Source organism: Apodemus sylvaticus, chromosome 2, assembly GCF_947179515.1.
Source record: "Apodemus sylvaticus chromosome 2, mApoSyl1.1, whole genome shotgun sequence".
Classification (NCBI taxonomy): domain Eukaryota; kingdom Metazoa; phylum Chordata; class Mammalia; order Rodentia; family Muridae; genus Apodemus; species Apodemus sylvaticus.
In genome coordinates, this window is record NC_067473.1 from 62,788,842 (window position 1) to 62,808,315 (window position 19,474).

Sequence of the window (19,474 nt, forward strand, 5' to 3'; positions counted from 1 at the left end):
GGATGTAGTTAGTAAAGTGCTTGCTTAGCATGCTTGAAACCTGGGATTCACATCACCCGGTATGGTGGTACACTGGGCTGGTGGACTTCCAGCAGTCAGAAGTGAAGGGTGTGACCTTAGCACAGTCTAAGGTCAGCCTGGGTTACTCTATCTCAGATAATAAGCTAATTAATAAAACCTTTGAGGAGAGTAGTGATGTATGTCTCTAACCTCAGCACCAAGAGGCAAAAGAATTACAAATATGAGGCTAGCTTGGGATCTAAGTTGAGAGTTGATGAGATGGTTCAGTGGGTAAATATTTGGTATGGAAGCTTATTTGAACCCTAGAGTTGAAGTTTGAACCCTAGAACCCAGATGAAAGAAAACCCACTCCCAGCGTTACCCCTTGAGCTCCACACACTTGGCATGCATTCACCCTCAGCTACACACACACTCACACTATAATAAGCAGCTGGTTGAAGGGCTAAGGATATAGTTCAACTGCTACAGTCCCTGCCTTTAATTTATAACAGGACTGGATCAGATTCCACATTACTACATAAAAACTGAAAGTGGTACTTAGGTATGCATTGTTTTTCATAATTTATAATTAGTTACAGTTTGTTATCTTCATTCTTTAAAAAATAGGCTCCTCAAACATAAGTGTATTTCTAGTGGATTAGCAGTAGAGTTCTTTGTCAGCCTAAGTTTTTCAGGTTGAATGCAGGTGTGTGGGAGAGGAGTGAGTCCTCATATACCTGTGCTGATCAGGTTACTTTGAACTCCAGAGTCTCTAGGCAGTGAATGCAGCTGTTACTCATCAGATTGTCCAGGTTCCAGAAGGAGAGAGATCTTACTAGCCATTGCTTCTTCCTTATGTACTAGACCAGCTCTTAACCTACACCATCTCTTCAGCTCCTCCCCTCACCATTTATTCTTCAAGTCCTCAGACTCGGGGCTGACGGGTTTTCTGCAGTCACTTTTTATTGTTTCTGATCTTTCTTTCTGTATCCTAAGTCCACATGCTTTACTTTTTTAGACAGAGTTGCTGTTGTAATAGCTGTGATGATTACTTGAGGTAGAATCTCTTGACCCAGGTGTATAGGCCTCAATATTTCTTCCTTTTGTTGAGGAGGAAAAGATTATTTTCATGGTTCAACATTTTTTTTCATAGTTGAACTTGACCTGAACCAACAAGTCTACACAATATACTCACTTGATTTTATTCCCTGTTCCCTGAAACATGCTTTCCTAATAGGTAATGAGCTTCGGACTGCCTAGCACTTCTACTCAGATTGTGCTAGGTGTGTGCTAGACATGAAAACCAGGGACTTTTAAATTGTCTCCTGGAGGTAGTTTAGACTTCTTACATAGAATCTCTTTGTACTTGGACAGTTTTTATTTCACTTTCAGACTCACTAACTTTGTAACAATAAGACAAGTCTAGAAGTCCTTCTCCTGGGAGCCTAGGCCCTAGTAACTGTCTAGCCAAAAGGCACCAACCGAACATTTCTGAGTAGCACCTGTGAACATATTTTTTTCCCTTTGTTTTGTTTTGTCTTTTTCTATGTAGCCCTGGTTTTGTAGAGCAGCTGTCCTTAAACTCACAGAAATCTGCCTACCTCTGCTTCCTGAGCACTGGGATTATAGGCATACCTACCTACCACCCAGATGAAACTGAAGAAGTGCATCTTAGAGGTGATAAATTCATTTGATATTGATAGTTTTCTAATCTCCTGGTATGTTGTCCAACAATTATCTATGGTGACTTGGGCATAATTTGTTACAAAGAGCCCCAGTTTCTTTTACTTTGTTATTTTTTTGTTTTGACACCAGTCTTGCTGTGAGCAGGTCCGGTACTCTATCATTGTAGAACTATTTCAGTTAATGAATCTACTACCTGTTGATAAATCTTGGTCTGTTTGGTTTTAACAGGTACCTTTTTTGGCAGTGAAGGAAATCTGGTATGCCAGTAGGCATTATATGTAGCCATTTTGTTCCCTTTGGCAGGAAGTTTCCTTTGGACCTAATATTCTAGCCTCTGTTGAAAAATAAGGGGTGATGTATTTTTTTCTGTAACTGCTTCTTGGCTGAAATTGTCAGGACCTAGGAAGGCTGGAATGTTAGTCATAGGCCAGGAGGGAGATTCAGGCAGTGGAGTACTCATCAGAGGCATCAGGCTCAATAATCCTCCTGAAGAGACATAACAGTCATGTCTCCTAGACTGGTTCAAAGCAGCTTTCAACAAGTCCAGGGCTCTCCGGTTTTGTAGGACTACTTGTGTCTGGCATGGTATAGATCATCTTTGAAACAGTTTGTAGTGAGTAGATGATTCCTGGATGGTGTTTGTCAGCCAAGTAGAAATCTGCCAGGACAAATATAGACTGGAAATTGTAAAGATAAGGAACTTGAAGGAAAATTTTACATTTGGGGAAATGCAGGGTGTTGATTGTTGTCATTACAGAGGTACTTAATCCATTAGACTTGAGACAGGTCAATTAAAATTGCAAATTAATGAAGCTTATTTAAATTGTTTTTGCTTTTTTGAGCCAGGGTTTCTCTGTATAGCCCTGGCTGTCCTGGAACTCAATCTGTAGTCCATGCTGCCCTCAAACTCAAGAGATAGGCTTGATTCTGTCTTCTGAGTGCTAGGATTAAAGACATGTGCTACCACTGTCCAGCCAAAGCTTATTTAAAAATTTAAGTTTATGAGGGAAAAAAAAGTGAGAGTTTTAGATACCTTAGCTTTGAACATTTGTAGCTACATTGTTTGTAAAGTGTATTAAAATCCACATTGTAGAAAATGCAGCAGCCAACAGGTCTGCCTGTAAGATAGCTGGAGTAGACTCTTGGTTTTGAAACAAATTTCAAACCAAAGCTGTATAGCTGTGGGTTAAAAAGCATGAACATTATTTCCTCTGTTCAGTAGGCTGGATATATAGAGACTATACAGAGATTTTTTTTTTTCTTTACATGATAAAAAGCATCTTTAATATACTTAAAAGACAACCAAAGGAAATTTAAAATCTTGAGCTTGAGACTGTAATAGTAGTCAGAGTCAGATCAATGTTAAAACTCTGAACCGTTGAAATCTTAGTATAACAATAACATAGAGCCCAAAAGCAATCTGAAGCTTTTAGACCCTTATAAGTTATTCAAGTTTTCATATCCTTAGATATTTATAACTTTCATTTATATATTTTAAATTATTTTAAACCCTTATACTTTATATGAACCTTAATTTTTTTTTATCCAGGTATTTAGACATGTAGTTGATTGTGGGAAGTAATTGCAAATTAAGTTTTTTTTAAGTAAAGGAATAGTAAAAAGTTACATCTGAAACCTGTTTATACTTAAATATGAAGCCTGTTAGCAAGATAAACCTGTGAGTTTGCCTTTTCCATCAGGAGACTTAATAGTTCCAGAAAAGCAAGGCCTTTTTGTTTTGGTGGTGGTGCTGGTGGGTCTTTTTGTTTTGTTTTGTTTTTTTAAGACAGGGTTTTTCTGTATAGCTTTGGCTGTCTTGGAATTCACTTTGTAAACCAGGCTGACCTCAAACTTAGAGATCTTCCTGCCTCTGCCTCTCAAGTGCTGGGATTACAAGGATGCCCTGGCTCAAGGCCTGGTTTTCATATATGAAATATGTTAACCAGGCAAGCTGTTGCTAAATTGATAAAGCTACAGTTAGCCATCAACATCATCAGAGATGAGAGAGAAATAAATTATAGCAGGAAATACCAATTAAAGTGACAAAGGCTTCACACTACGTAGACAGTTCTCCTGGGCTTCGGTGGGAGTTTGTTGGAGGCAGAGGGCTGTCTTCTGCTGTCATGTAGGGTAGGATTGCATGGTCAGCTGCTGTGAGGACAGGGTAGGCTTTTGGATACCAGACCCGCAGGGTCAGAGAAATTTTCCTGGGGATGAGGGACTTGGTGAAATGGGCCTCCCTTGACTTAGGCAGAGTAAGATAGTCAACCCAATAGTGCCCACAGTTTGCAGCAGGTGAGGCGTGGAACAGTTTTTCCCAGGTCTGTGCCTCAACCTTCACCTTTAGAGACGTTCTGCTTGCTGCTAGGAGTTGACATTTCTATCATAGGATTATTTTTCCATTAAACAGATTAAATGTCATATTCAGTAGAACTCTTTAAAGGTGTGAGGACCATTTATTAAGTATACCTGATTTTAAATAAATTTTACTTGTTTTTAATTGTTAGAAGTTTAACCTTGAAAACATATATTGGAGTCTAAGCAAAGTTTATTTCTATAAATTTATATTTAGCATGACTACAAGTATAGTTTTGGACATATTAAAAATTTGGTTATTTATAAAGTAACTTATTACTAACTTTTGTATTTTAATTATCTTTAACAATTTACAACAAGTTACTTGCTTTTATAAGATTAGGATTTTATTTTACTCCTTTTAGGTTTAGCCTTTAAAAGCTACAATTTTTGAGTTGAAGCTCTTTGAGTATCAAAATAAAACTTTTAAGTCATGAGAATGGCAACTTTGCTTTCCTGGTCTTTTCATGGTGCATCATTATAGACTATCGTAGTCTCTTGTCTGACTCAGTTTATCAAAATAGCTAAAGCTTAATAAAAAGAAGAGGCAAAGAGTCTATTCATGTATTCCTAAGTTAGTTTTTTTTAGCCTGAATGAACTTTAAGTAAGGAAAGACATTCTGTAGGCTCTTTGCTAGACTGCTTAGGATATTTTCCTACTAAATCATAAGATAGGAATATCCCAGTAGCCCTGTTATATCTTTTAATAGAGAAGAAACAGGGCACAATCATAATCTGGACAAGGCAAGACCAAATTTTAACAATGTAATTAACTCAATATCTGGGATTCATTTGTGATCCTTTGGGTTCCTCTGAGGGGCCCAAGTCACCTCTCTGGCTCCACCCTTGACAGCATCCTATATAGCCTACCCTCTAGGCTCCAGTTGGCTTCATTTCATTATGACTGCTGTTCTTAATGGTCATCATATGGCATTTCCAGATTTGCTCAGGTCCCTCATTGTAATTGGGCTGCATTTTCCGAAATAGTCTTATCTGGACTCCAGGAATTTCAGGAGCTGCTCTCTATGACCCTTTCATGCCTTTTAAAACTAGTACCATCTTGTTGACTCTTACATTACAAAGTTTGGTTGCCAACACAAGATACATTTTTGGATATAAATGCATGGATGTACAGCTTTAATATTTTATTAGCAAGTATTGTTTAATCTGGATGGAGGTGACTAAACTGTTTAGTTGGACAATTATAGGAACTTGGTGTTGGGCCAGTCCCTGGGCATTGGTTTCTATACCCATACCCTTGAATCTTTGTTATATAGTTCAACCATATCTTTTGATTAGGGACAGGACTTTCAGATAGAAGGCATTCTTCTGACATCAGGTACCCTTACTGTCCCAGAAAGGATCCCAGCAGACAGTACCAGACGCCATAGAAGGAGATGCCTTACTATGACTTACTGATGGAGGCCTCCTCAGACAGATGCTCACTAGTTTCTTCCTGTGTGGCAGTTCTAACAGTCTGCCAAACAAAGTATGCCTTGGGGCATTGAATTATCTTCAGGGTCCATACCTCCTGAGGCAGCAGTCTACTCTAAATTTGGGTTGGAGTCTTGATCTCTCTGGGGCCTCCAGAAGTTATTAATCCCATCTAATGAGAGTAAAGACCACTGAACCAAAATTCTTGGGCATTAAGCTTTATTTTTTGCCAGACAGGGCTATCTCCCTAAAGTGGGGTTTGAGAAAATGGCATTGAACATAGGAGAAAGTAGGGATAATAGAGCTCAAAAACTGCAAGACTGGAGGATTTCCAGGGGTTGTGGTTACCTAGGAACTGGGCAGAATATTTCATCAGGGTGGAGTTGAAGGTATAGGATGTGGAAAATGTCAAATTCCAGAAAATGGGTCAAGACGTGCTCAAATTTAAGTAATACAGAAAACTGGAAGGAATTTATGTTGACCTTGTAACAAGATGGCTTCTAATCTTTTTGTTTGTTTGTTTTTTGTTTTTTGTTTTTTTGTTTTTCCCGAGACAGGGTTTCTCTGTATAGCCCTGGCTGTCTTGGAACTCACTCTGTAGACCAGGCTGGCCTCGAGCTCAGAAATCTGCCTGCCTCTGCCTCCCAGAGTGGTGGGATTACAGGCGTGCACCACCACCACCCGGCCTGATGGCTTCTAATCTTTAGATTGAGTCAGACTGGTCCATCAAAATAAAATAGCTACTAAGCAAAATGCAGATTTAACAATTATTTTTCTGCTCCAAAACACAGACGTGTGACCAATCATTTACAATAAAATGAGTAAACTATTAAATACACAACTGTCTCACAGTTACTGTAGGGAAACAAAAGTGAGGAAATAGCAGGCACATATAGCTGGGTATGAGTATGACCTTTTCAAATCCTTCAGGGAAAGTACTGTACGGAGTGTGAGGAATGCAGTTTTGGAAACATCTACCTTTTTTTGCTCCTTCCTTCCTTCCTTCCTTCCTTCCTTCCTTCCTTCCTTCCTTCCTTCCTTCCTTCCTTCCTTCCTTCCTTATTTTGTTGGATCGATTTTTCAAAAGAGGGTTTCTCTGTGTAGTTCTGGTACTTGCTTTGTAGATTAGGTTGGCCTCCAACTCAGTGGCCTGCCAGCCTCTGCCTCTGCCTCCACTTCAACCTCCCTACTGCTAGGACTAAAGGTATGTGCTACTACCACCTGGCTCCTTCATAGCGTATATGGTGCTATGTAAAAGGGATTCTGTGTTGTTTACTGTTGTGTGTTTTTTGTTTTGGTTCTTTTTGTTTTTTGTTTTGTTTTTGATTTTTGGTTTTTTTGTTGTTGTTGTTCAGCATCGAGTTACAGCTACAAGAACTAGGTCCTGTCATTCGTAGTGGTGTCTACTCCCATCTTGAAGCCTTTGTGCCATGCAATAAGGAAACACTGGTAAAACGTCTAAAGAAGTTACATCTTAATGTTCAGGTAAGTGGAAGAGTAATTTCTACAACTTGGGTTTTGTAACTAGTAAGTAAGAAAATGTTTGCTCAGAGTCATTGCACATCTGTCATTTTATAGTTCTGTCTTTAATATAGTTGCATATCCTTAATAAACATGGACTGTTACTAAAGGTGTTTGATAGCCTTTCTTTAGGGTTGTCAAGATGGCTCAGCAGGTAAAGGCACTTGTTGAGCAAGCCTACCAAAATTGTCCTCTGACCTTCACAGATATGCCATGGCATGAGCAATAACATATACATGTACATGTGTGTGTGTATACATTTATGTGTGTGTGCATATTTTTTTAATTTTATTTCAACAGTTGATAAGTTTAGATGAGAAATACTGATTCCTAAGGCATAGATGCTTGGACTAGAAAGTCAATGTAGTAGGCAACACAAACAGAATTCTTTTTTTAGCACCTGAGCACACACACAGACACACAGACAGACACACACACACACACATTCATTCACAAAGAGAAATTTGGATACAACAGAGAGAAGATTATAAAGAGATACAATTAGAAATTATGCTATGTCTAAAAACCAAGGAATGCTGGATGATTCCTTGATAGATGCCAGGAGGGAGATGTAAAAGTTCTTGCCCAGAATGTAAGCAGCAACATTTTGTTGATACTTTTAGACTTCTGGTGTCTGGGGCTGCAACAGTGATGTTTTTTGTTTGTTTAAGCCACCTCACTTATAGTTCTTCATTGTAGTCCCAGAAAGCTAACAGAGCCTTCTTCCGGAATAGCAGACTACAGCGCTACAGCGGTTTTAAGATACAGTAGCTTTTTTTTTTTTTTTTTTTTTTTTTTGGCAGTCCACAGCAAAGCGGGTCCTATGTTTGCTAGCTTTAAAGTCTGTTCACACGTTAGAACACACATTTGTCCTAGGGAGATTACGAAAAATCCAAAAGGTGGAGAATGAGTCCCTGTTGCCATATTTCAGAGGCTGTTCTGAAGGGTCTGTGAGAGCAGACTTTCCCTGGGGGATTCAGCAGCTCTGGCAGGAGTGCCGCTAGGTGTCACTTATGGATGGGGGGGACCTCATGCAGAACAGTGTGGAACTCACCAGAAGTGCCTTTATGTCAAAAGTTTGTCAGGATCCAGCTTTTTTGGGGGGAGGAGGGGTGTTTTGTTTTGTTTTGTTTTGTTTTTCCCGAGACAGGGTTTCTCATGTAACCCTGGCTGTCCTGGAACTCACTCTGTAGACCAGGCTGGCCTCGAACTCAAATCTGCCTGCCTCTGCCTCCCAAGTGCTGGGATTAAAGGGGTGCGCCACCACCACCCGGCCATGATACAGCTTTATTAATAACGTTGTTGCCTCTGTGTAAAGCCTTCTCATCAATACTTTGAATAGTACAGGATATAGTTTCTTTCCTTCAATTTTTTGAAGTTGGCTATTTACCACAACAACAGAAAGAAGGGGGGATAGGTTTTTTTAGAGTTGATGTTGAGGTTGGCAGTCATGGCAGTGCCGTCCGCATTAGTTGCAATGACACCTCCATGAACAAATCTAGGTACTCCTTGCAGGTAAAGACCTTCTTGAAACAAGCAGACCATCCTCTTCTTAACGTTATTATAGAACATCACATACACAAAGCCTAGCCCTACCTCAAAGCTTCTGGTGAACTGTTGGGCCTTTGGCATTTGTTCTTCTTTCTTAAACTTCGAGCCAACAAAACGGGTTTGGAACTTGTCTTAGTCAGGGTTTCTATTCCTGCACAAACATCATGACCAAGAAGCAAGTTGGGAAGGAAAGGGTTTATTGAGCTTACACTTCCATGTTGCAGTTCATCTCTGAAGGAAGTCAGGACTGGAATTCAAGCAGATCAGGAAGCAGGAGCTGATGCAGAGGCCATGGAGGGATGTTTCTTACTGGCTTGCTTCCCCTGGCTTGCTCAGCCTGTTCTCTTATAGAACCCAAGAGCACCAGCCCAAAGGCGGAACCACCCCCAAGGGGCCCTCCCCACTTGATTACTAATTGAGAAAATGCCCCACAGCTGGATCTCATGAAGGCACTTCCCCAACTGAAGCTCCTTTCTCTGTGATAACTCCAGCCTGTGTCAAGTTGACACACAAAACTAGCCAGTACAATTGACCCCTTGTCAACTTGACACACAAACACATCACTATTAAGCCTCAACCCTTACTTTCTTATTCATCCCCAAGATCTAAATTACTTTAAAAGTCCCACAGTCTTTACATATTAAAAGTTCGATCACCTTAAAATGTCCAATATCTTTAAAATTCAAAGTCTTTTAAAAGTTCAAAGTCTTTTAACTGTGGGATCCACTAAAATACTTTCTTCCTTCAAGAGGGAAACATATCAGGGCACAGTCACAACCAAAAGCAAAACTCAAACTCCAAATGTCCAATGTCTGGGATCCAACTCACGATCTTCTGGGCTTCTCCAAGGGCTTGGGTTACTTCTCCAGCTCTGCCCTTGGTAGCACACAGCTTGTCTTCTAGGCTCCAGCTGCCTGTACTCCACTGCTGCTGCTGTTCTTGGTGGTCATCGTATGGTGCTGGCATCTCCAAAACACTGTTGACTTCTACTGTAATTAGGCTTCACCAATAGCCTCTCATAGGCTCTCTTCCTGGTGACAAGCCTTTGCTCCTATGCATGACCCATTCAAGTCCTGGGCCATCAATTGTAACTGAGGCTGCACCTTCACCAATGGACTTCCCGTGGCCTCTCACTGTGCCAAGAGTCTCAGCTGCTCTTCATGACCCCTTCATGCCTTCAAAACCAGTACCATCTGGGTGACTCTTACACAGTACCAAATCCAGCCACAGCACAAAATACAACTGTGGCTATCTCTGGAACACACTCTCTGTGCTCTCAGAAAACACTTCCAAGAAGATTTCATCTCAGTGATGCTGGTCTCTTCTTAATCACCACTAATTTCTTAGCTCCAGCTAACCAACATCAATAGTCCCAGTAACAGAAAGGGTTGCTTTAGTTGGTTCTGGTATCTTGTTACTTACAGCTGATTCTTCAGCCCCAGCTAACCAAAACCACAGAATCTTCACAATCAAAACATGGCTACTTTAAGAGTCTTTAATCTTCCCTCTGAAATTTCACAAGCCAGGCCTCCATCTTCTGCACTGTTCGTAACATTGTCTTCCAAGCTCCTACAGAACTTTCCACAGCTTTTCTAGCTCAAAGTTCTAAAGTCCTTCCACAATCCTCCCCCAAAACATGGTCAGGTTGTCACAGGAATACCCCACTCCTGGTACCAATTTGCCTTAGTCAGGGTTTTTATTCCTGCACAAACATCATGACCAAGAAGCAAGTTGGGAAGGAAAGTGTTTATTGAGCTTACACTTCCATGTTGCAGTTCATCACTAAAGGAAGTCAGGACTGGAATTCAAGCAGGTCAGGAAGCAGGAGCTGATGCAGAGGCCATGGAGAGATGTTTCTTACTGGCTTGCTTCCCCTGGCTTGGTCAGCCTGTTCTCTTATAGAACCCAAGAGCACCAGCCCAAAGGTGGAACCACCCCCAAGGGGCCCTCCCCACTTGATCACTAATTAAGAAAATGCCCCACAGCTGCATCTCATGGAGGCACTTCCCCAGCTGAAGCCCCTTTCTCTGTGATAACTCCAGCCTGTGTCAAGTTGACACACAAAACTAGCCAGTACAGAACTCTTGAAGGACTTGAGTAGGGTTTTGTCTATATGAAGGCAAACGTTTCCAGGAGCCATCTTCACATTTCTTAATGAACTTGGTCAGCTGGGGTTAGGGAGAGCATAGTCCTTATGAATGACTTTCTCAGACGAAAATAACCTCCTCACTGCTCCAGGCCGCCTCGTTGGCGTGGCCCCAAGAGTGCACAGGCGCATAGCGTAGCATTTAGGTCTTGCTTAACCCGAGGGCATGATGCTACTGTCTTCTCTCATCTAGAAAGAGCCCCATGTTCCCACACGCCGATTATTGACTATTAACTCAGAATTCTTTATTAAGGCACAGATTTCTGTTAACAAAGAGGTTTTTTTTGAGTTGAGAAATTATAGTTCCTTCTTGATTCAAAGCAAGTTAATGAATAAAGAAATTGTATTGCTATCTCATATCTTGTGTTTTTGCTGGCAGCTTCAGATATTAACAGTTGGATCCAAAATTCAAATGACAAAATGAGTAACTGATAAAATAGAACTAAAAGTAGAAACATTTTTAAGTTTTGTTTTTTGAAACAGGACAGCCTGAGCTACAGGACAACCTGAGCTACATGGGAAAACCTGCCGTAAAAACAACAAAAATAAACAAAAAACACAAAATATTTTAGGGAAACTTGAAATTTGAAGTTATTTAATATTCCATTGGATATGGGAGAAATATACTATCTATCTTGTCCTTTATATTTGTATAAACTCTGTCACAGCATTCTATCCCGAAACATTGTATTGTAAGCTTTATATTGTTTGAGCTTCATATAAATAGAACAAATTGTTTTCTTTAGTAACTTGCTTTCTAGCACTTTTCTATGCCTCAGATGTATGTCTGCATGTAGTAAAAATCTATAATTGCTACTGATATGTATATAGTTCTCTATTATATGAATATATCTCATTTAACCTCTTTTTTGTTTATAGATATTTGATATTTTCCAGAGAGGTTGTCTTAATTACATAATTCTTCAAGAAACCTTAATAGTAAATACTGAGCTTTTTAAAAAAATAGTATGTTACTCCAGATACCATTATATGCTTAGTTTATTAATTGGTATCATGGAATAATTAATATGATTTGTAGTCATTTTCATGTTCTAAATACATCTTTTATCAAAAATTATAATGAATTTTTGGGTTTTTTTTTTTTTGGAGGGGGGACTTGGGTTGCAACTGAGGGGTGAAGATTCACTCTAGCTGGGTGGTGGCGGTGCACGCCTTTAAACCCAGCACTTGGGAGGCAGAGTTCGAGGCCAGCCTGGTCTACAGAGTGAGTTCCAGGACAGCCAAGGCTACACAGAGAAACCCTGTCTTGGGGGGAAAAAAAAAATCTTCACTCACTTAGTATGCCTGAGTCTCTGAGTTCAGTCCTCACTATTAAAAAAGCTAAGAAAATCAGTGAAGAAACAGTTAAGCTATTTCTGGGCCTATGACAGTAATAGGATTTTAAGCACTAAGTATATGTTATTTGCAAGATGAAAATGCTATTGGCGGATTTAAGGTGTAAGATATAAAATTCTTTCTACACTGAACCCATATGGAAAAGAGTTTCTGTTTCTTCTTTCATTTGGCTTTGAATTTAATTTTTGCTTGCAGCATAACTTATAACTGCTAAGAACAGCTGGGAGAGCAAGATGCCCACATTCAGTTGGTAGTTGCCGTTGTGTAATGTAGTATTTCAGTATAGTGTCTTCTTTTGGTCTGTCTTCTAGCTGGGAGTTAAACAGTAGTCTGGGCAATGTCTCTCCTATTCTCTAGGTTATTTGCATTACAATTCACTCATGAAGATTATTGACCAAAACTTGGGCTCATGCTTGAGAATGTGAAGTAGCAGGCAGAGGCTGGGACTCTGCTTGATGAGACACAAGCATCCTAATTTTGCCTGCAATGTGCCTTTTGACAAGTCAGTGCTGTTGAAGAACTAGCCATGTTAGATAATCATTTCAGGTCTGTAATCAGTATATGAAATGTGATTTCACTACTGAGGAGCTGCTTATAGAGTAAGTGTTGTTATAGGATGTTTGAAAAAATTCCAAATATATCCTCTCTCCTCTCTAGGATGATCGTTTAAGAGAACCTCTGCAGAAACTGAAGCTAGCTGTTAGCAATGTCATGCCTGAACAGCTGTTTAAATACCAGGAGGACTGCCAGGCTCGAAGTCAAGCCAAATGTGCCAAGTATGTACCTCTGCTCTGGGCTGACTATACAAAAATCACTTTTAGCTGATGTTCTTAAGTAGTCCTCATCCTTGTGAAACCATGTATGTCATTGAAATGATGTAATTGAATGTTTCCTAATTGCCACTCCCCACTCAATTGCTTTGCTGTCAAAAACACGGAGCTTTATCTGACTAATATCCATATTAACAAAACAAGAACCCAGCCAAATATGATGGGACATGCCTATAATAGCGGCAGTTAGGAACGTTCAGCAGAGTGATTCAGGTTCCAGACTAGCCTGTACTTCATACTTTAATGCTGTCTCCAAAAAAAAAAAAAAAAAAAAAAACTAAGCGCTGATGCTGGTTAGGCATGTTACATGCTGACCAGTCTCACTGAGTTGGGCTGGACACAGTAGCTCTGACCCAAAGGATGTCCTGCATTGTAGTTCAGAGGCCACTTTATGCTAGTTCAAAATTCACCACATTGTATGGAAATATAGCTGCTTGTTTGTTCGATTTTGTAAACATTTGGCTGAGCAGAGTATTGTGAACTCTGGGTGAAAACTTTGCTTCATAAAATGTTTTTTATTTTTCAGGTTGCAAGCAGATGAAGAACGGGAAAAAAATGGATCCGATGATGATGATGATGAGAAACCAGGGAAGCGAGTCATAGGTCCACGAAAGAAATTCCACTGGGACGACACCATCAGGTAAGCTCTGTCAGTCGTCACTTAGTCAAAAGTAGAGTGAGAAGAAGAATCACAGCAGAAGAGGACTAGACTGGAAGCAATCAAAGACTAGTTAGTGTATAAGGAAGCACACTCACAGATAGTAATCTGGTGCATTCACCTTAGGGTATTGGGGCTTGGTTTCTATACAACACAGTCAGCTATTGAGTGGTGTGGGGCCCTTCTGGTTGCAGAGGACATGCTTGTGTGAACCGTTTGCTTGCTGTACCCCAGGGAAGCAGCTATTCCTTTCAATCTTTACTCAAAGAAAGGTACCAGAGGCCATTGTTTAATGGTAGGGGGTAACTATGTGCAGTGAATGGTTGGTGTTAGAATTTATTTCTGTTATCATTGTCTGAATTGTTTAGCTAATAGTCTTTATTGTCACCAGATTTGTATGCTTCAAAAATACCTGTTTTGAGTTTTATTTTCTTTAGTTTCACAATTCAGATTTCATATATTTTTAATATATATATATTAATAAATAATATTAATTATATTGATTAATTAATAAATATAATAAACATATATTTTTAATCTGTTTAGAACTTTGTTATGTAACCTTGTTGAGATCAAATTGGGATGCTATGAATTAGAGCCAAATAAAAGTCAGTCTGCTGAGGATTATCTTAAATCCTTCATGGAGACAGAGGTGAAGCCACTGTGGCCTAAGGGCTGGATGCAGGCAAGGTAAGAAATGTGCTTTTCTGGGATTTTGATGTTTTTTTCTTGTTGTCAATTTTGTTAAATAGATATTTTCTCAAAAACATACTACATTGATATTGCTAAAAAAAAAAAATTCTGTTAATATATAGTATTACAGACCAGGGCTACATTGAGAGATCCCCATCTCAATAAAACATCTGTGTGTGTGTGTGTGTGTGTGTGTGTGCGCGCGTGCGCGTGCGCGTGCCACTTAACAATACATATGTCATGTGGAAATAGAAATAAATATAAAGATTTTATTTTGTTTTTAATTAAAAATTTTTTCCTTTTTTTGTGCTTCTGAGTTTAGTAGTAGGAAAAAAGATTGCGGGATGATGGATATAAATTTGATGGGGCTTTTAATGCATAGAAAGAAATTAGATGCTGGATTTAGAGCAGAGCTTGGTATGGTGGCACACAATAGTAGCACAGCACTAATGAGAATGATACAGAAGGGTTGCAGGTTTGAAAGCCAGCCTATAATAGAGAGTTCCAGCTTGGCCTGTGTAGTAAAACCCATCTTAAACACAAAATCACTGGCCATAGTGGTGCACACCTCTAGTCTCAGTGAACAGGAAGCAGAGGTAGGAATCTCTGAGTTCAAAGCCAGCTGGGTCTACATAGACCAGACTGACCAAACCCTCAGAGATCTGTTTGCCTTTGCTTCCTGTGTACTGGAAGTCACACCTCCTTGCCTGGCTGGAGTAATTTTAAGAGAATAAAAAAACTAAGCTTGGCTATCAACCTATAATCTTTTTTTGTTTTGTTTTGTTTTTTCAAGACTGGGTTTCTCTTTGTAGCCTTAGGTGCTCTGAAATTCTTTGTGTAAACTATACTGGCCTCAAGCCAAAGATCTGCCTGCCTCTGCCTCCCTAGGGCCTGAAGTAAAGGCAGGTGTGACCAAAGCCCAGCTTCAATCTTTATCTTAAAGTAACATAAGCCTTTCCTGTTGATTTGTTAAAACTTCTAAATACAAAAATAACCATATAAAACTTTTCATGAAATACATTATTGAATAAAGTTGTTAATACTTTTGTTTGGTAAATAAGCAAAGATCAAATGATTAAGGAGTTTCAGTTCAAGGTCAACATGACCTATATAATACTACATTTGAAACTAGCCTGGGCTGCACAGCAAGATCTTGGATGTAAAACAAAAACAGGAAGTGAAACAATTACCATGTTAGTTACTATAAAAATAATGTTGTCTTTTAATGTTTCCAGAATGCTTTTTAAGGAAAGCCGGAGTGTGCATAATCATCTAACTTCAGCTCCGTGAGTAAATCCTGATTCCAGATTTCTCCATTTGTTTTTATTCATGTTATGACTTTAAGAAACAAAAATTGGGGGGGGGCTGGAAAGATGTCTCAGTGGTTAAGAACACCAACTGCTCTTCCAAAGGTCCTGAGTTCAAATCCCAACAACCCCAGGTGGCTCACAACCATCCACAACAAAGATATCTCAGTGGTTAAGAACACCAACTGCTCTTCCAAAGGTCCTGAGTTCAAATCCCAACAAACTCATGGTGGCTCACAACCATCCACAACAAGATCTGATACTTTCTTCTGGAGTGTCTGAAGAGAGCTACAGTGCACTTAGATATAATAAATAAATAAATAAATAAATAAATAAATAAATCTTAAAAAAAAAAAAGAAAAGAAAAGAAACAAAAATGGGGCTGGAGAGATGCTTAGCAGTTAAGAGCACTGACTGCTCTTCCAGGGTTCCTGAGCTCAATTCCCAGCAACCACATGTTGGCTCATAATCTTCTGTAGTAGGATCCAATGCCCTCTTCTGGTGTGTCTAAAGACAGCTACAGGGTACTGATACATGAAATAAATAATTCTTTTTAAAAAAAGAAGAAACAAAGATGTTTACTAAAGTGCTGACTGACATAGGTAAGACTTAAGTCTACTTTTAGGCCATCTCTATTGCCACCCTTTGTTTTGTTTGGCTTTTACATTGTTTTGGCTGGTGACTTTGGAACTGTCCTGAGATACTCTCCCAGTCTGGGTTGGTATTCTTCTATGGGGAGCTGTGTGGGGAGCCTAGGTTAGCTCCTCTCGTTATTATCATCTGCATGTAGAACTGCATCACATGAGCTGATCATATAGTGCTCTTCCTCATGTACACAGAAATGCATATTGCCTTAGTAAAAATAAAAAAAAAAAAAACAAAAAACAAATTTCTAGGTCCGCAAAATGTCTCTGTGGATAAAAGCACTTGCCTTATAAACCTGAATTGGAGTCCTAGAACTCAATAGCGAAAGGAGAAAACCAGCTCCTGAAAGTTCACCTCTGCTCTCCATCTATGCACTGAGACATGTTTATTTACATCTATACACACGCATATAGTCACTCACGAATAAAATCAAACTTTAAAAATGTTAGTACCAGCCGGGCGGTGGTGGCGCATGCCTGTAATCCCCGCACCCTGGGAGGCAGAGGCAGGCAGATTTCTGGTTCAAGGCCAGCCTGGTCTACAGAGTGAGTTCCAGGACAGCCAGGACTATACAGAGAAACCCTGTCTTGAAAAAAGCAAATCCAAAAAACAAAATACCAGAAATTAAACCCAGGTCCCAGGATAATGCTGGGCAGGTGCTCTTCTGCTCAGCCACATGCCTAGCACAGTGAGACTGCTATTAAAGAAGGAACCGAGCCGGGCGGTGGTGGCGCACGCCTGTAATCCCAGCACTTGGGAGGCAGAGGCAGGCAGATTTCTGAGTTCGAGTCCAGTCTGGTCTACAGAATGAGCTCCAGGACAGCCAGGGCTACACAGAGAAAACCTGTCTCGAAAAACCAAAATTAAAAAAAAAAAAAAAAAAAAAGATCAATCCACTGGGAAAATGGCTCAGTTCGTTGTACACTTACCTACAATGTATAAAGCTATTGGTTTTATTTCTAGCACTTTAAAAGGGTTATTGAAATATATAAAGTTATCAAGTTATAATTTGCTTAGCACTTTAATGTACTTTTAATTATCATTTTGGGCATGATATAATAAAACTATGGCTCTCTTTTTGTACATGCATTCTATTTCTTTCTAGAAGAAATAGAAATTTTTAGTGTCTAGAAAGGACACTGTTAGTTTATTACCAGAGACCTATTGTCTTTCAGTTACTCTGTTTTCTCATTTAAGATAGTCTTGCTTGGCCACTAGGTCTGGTGCCCATCCATGCTGGCCATGGAGTTACCCCTAGCCCACCCCTCATAAAGCATAGTTTCATTGTTACTGCTGCCTTCTTGTTTTGTTATAGATATGCATATATGTATATGTTTGTTTGTATTTTTATCAGAAAATAAGATAGGTAAGCCAGACAGTATTGGTACCTTAATCCTGGTACTGTGGTGGCAGAGGCAAAAGCAGGCAGATCTCTTGAGTTTGAGGCCAGCCTGGTCTATGGAGTGAGTTTCAGGGCAGCCAAGGGTACACAGAGCCTGTCTCAAAAAAGAAAGGAGGGAAGGAAAGGAAAGAAAATAAGATAGATAAATATGATTGTCTTCCTCATAAAAGGACATGGAGAATTACTTGTTGCCTTCCTGAAACTGTATAATATTGGCAGGTGCTTCATACTGTTTCTTAAATGTTCAAAGTCTCTTGCTTTACTTTGAAACTGAGTCGCACTACATAGCCCAGGCTAGTCTGAACCTTATGGTGCATACCAGAGTGACCTCAAACTCACAAAGCTTTCTTCTCATATTTTAATTAATTTATTTATTATCATTCTAACAATTTTTATTTGATTTTTTACAATTACAAACAATTTTTAATAAAACCTTAATTTTTCTTAAGTAAAATGTCATTAATAACCCATTTCCCAAATTTGTGTTTGGTATACCTTGAGGCTGTTTCCCTATATATAATTGTAAGTTCTTACCAATCCTTTGAAGTCAGTCTCCTTAGGCCCCCGTGTGGAGTTATTTTATGTTTTGTGTGTTTTTTAATGTTTTCTTAACTATATTTCTTATTTTTGCAATTATTTGGCCTTTTAGGCAATTTGAATTAGAAAAGTATTGCTTAGTATTCCCAGGCAAGCTGAATACTTATGTAGTTCCTGCCTTCAAGGATGTTTCCAAGTAGTGGAAAGAGTTAGAGTAGTCTGCTGTAATCCATAACATAATTGCTTTTGAAATGACCTTCATTTTAATCTTTTATCATAGGACAAAGAAAAAAGTGATTCCTGCATCAAAACCCAAAGTCAAGGTAAGAATCCAGCAAATCTGTAGTTGGTCCTAATTGGTGAGTGTTGGGATGAATTTTTAAGATGAAAAGAACATATGCTGTTTAAGCAAAGATTAATAGGTGCTATGCTAAATTCCTTGATTTCATAAAAGTCCATTTAAAAAACAGATGCTTGTGGAGCAATGTGCATTCACAAACACTAACTCAATATTGGATAAAAATGAAACAAATGTTCTTTAAAAACATAGTTGTATGGGGGCTGGTGAGATGGCTCAGTGGTTAAGAACACTGACTGTTCTTCCTAAGGTCCTGAGTTCAAATCCCAGCAACCACATGGTGGCTCACAACCATCTGTAATGAGATCTGACGCCCTCTTCTGGTGTGTCTGAAGACAGCTACAGTGTACTTACATATAATAAATAAATAAATCTTAAAAAAAAAAAAAACAAAAAAAAAACATAGTTGTCTGGCCATAGTTGTGCCTTTAGTCCCAGCCTTCAGGAGATAGAGGCAGGCATATCTCTGTGAGTTCAAGACCAGCCTGGTCTACAGAGATAGTTCTAGCATAGCTAGGTCTACACAGAGAAATTCTGTTCCCAAAAAACATAGCTAAGATAGCTAAGATTATAAATAGAAAGGAGAAAGTTCAGAGTCAAAGAAGCTACCCAGTAGATGGTCTGTTGCTGAGGCCTCGTTGCCCTTGGAAAGACTATGGAGAGACTACATATAGAGTGAGACATTATGGTTTCTCTTCACTTTATTTTCAGAGTATTGCAGGTAGGATTTTTTGGGGTTAGTACAAGTCAGAAATAGAAAAGAAGCTAGTATAAAACAGGCCCTGAGTGGGGTGGAGAGATGGCTCAGCTGCTCTTCCAAAGGTCCCGAGTTCAATTCCCAGCAGCTACATGGTAGCTTACAGAATCTGATGCCTTCTTCTGGTGTCCAAAGACAGCAGTCTACTCACATACATAAAATAAATCTTAAAAAACAAAAAGCAAAAAGAAAAAAAAAAAAAAAAACCAGGGCCCTGAAAGAATGACATCTTTAGTTA

General features: G+C 39.3%; 1 protein-coding gene across 7 annotated transcripts in view; it reads left to right on the forward strand.

Annotated features, from left to right (window-relative positions):
- The window catches only part of Ubn2 (ubinuclein 2), a 90,570-nt gene that overhangs the window by 37,674 nt on the left and 33,422 nt on the right, over positions 1-19,474 (forward strand). For all 7 annotated transcript variants that reach the window (XM_052173469.1, XM_052173463.1, XM_052173467.1 and 4 more), the window contains exons 8-13: positions 6,831-6,960; positions 12,707-12,825; positions 13,406-13,519; positions 14,084-14,227; positions 15,466-15,516; positions 18,402-18,444. In XM_052173469.1, the coding sequence (XP_052029429.1) occupies positions 6,831-6,960; positions 12,707-12,825; positions 13,406-13,519; positions 14,084-14,227; positions 15,466-15,516; positions 18,402-18,444 (601 nt within the window). The remainder of the gene's footprint in view (positions 1-6,830; positions 6,961-12,706; positions 12,826-13,405; positions 13,520-14,083; positions 14,228-15,465; positions 15,517-18,401; positions 18,445-19,474) is intronic.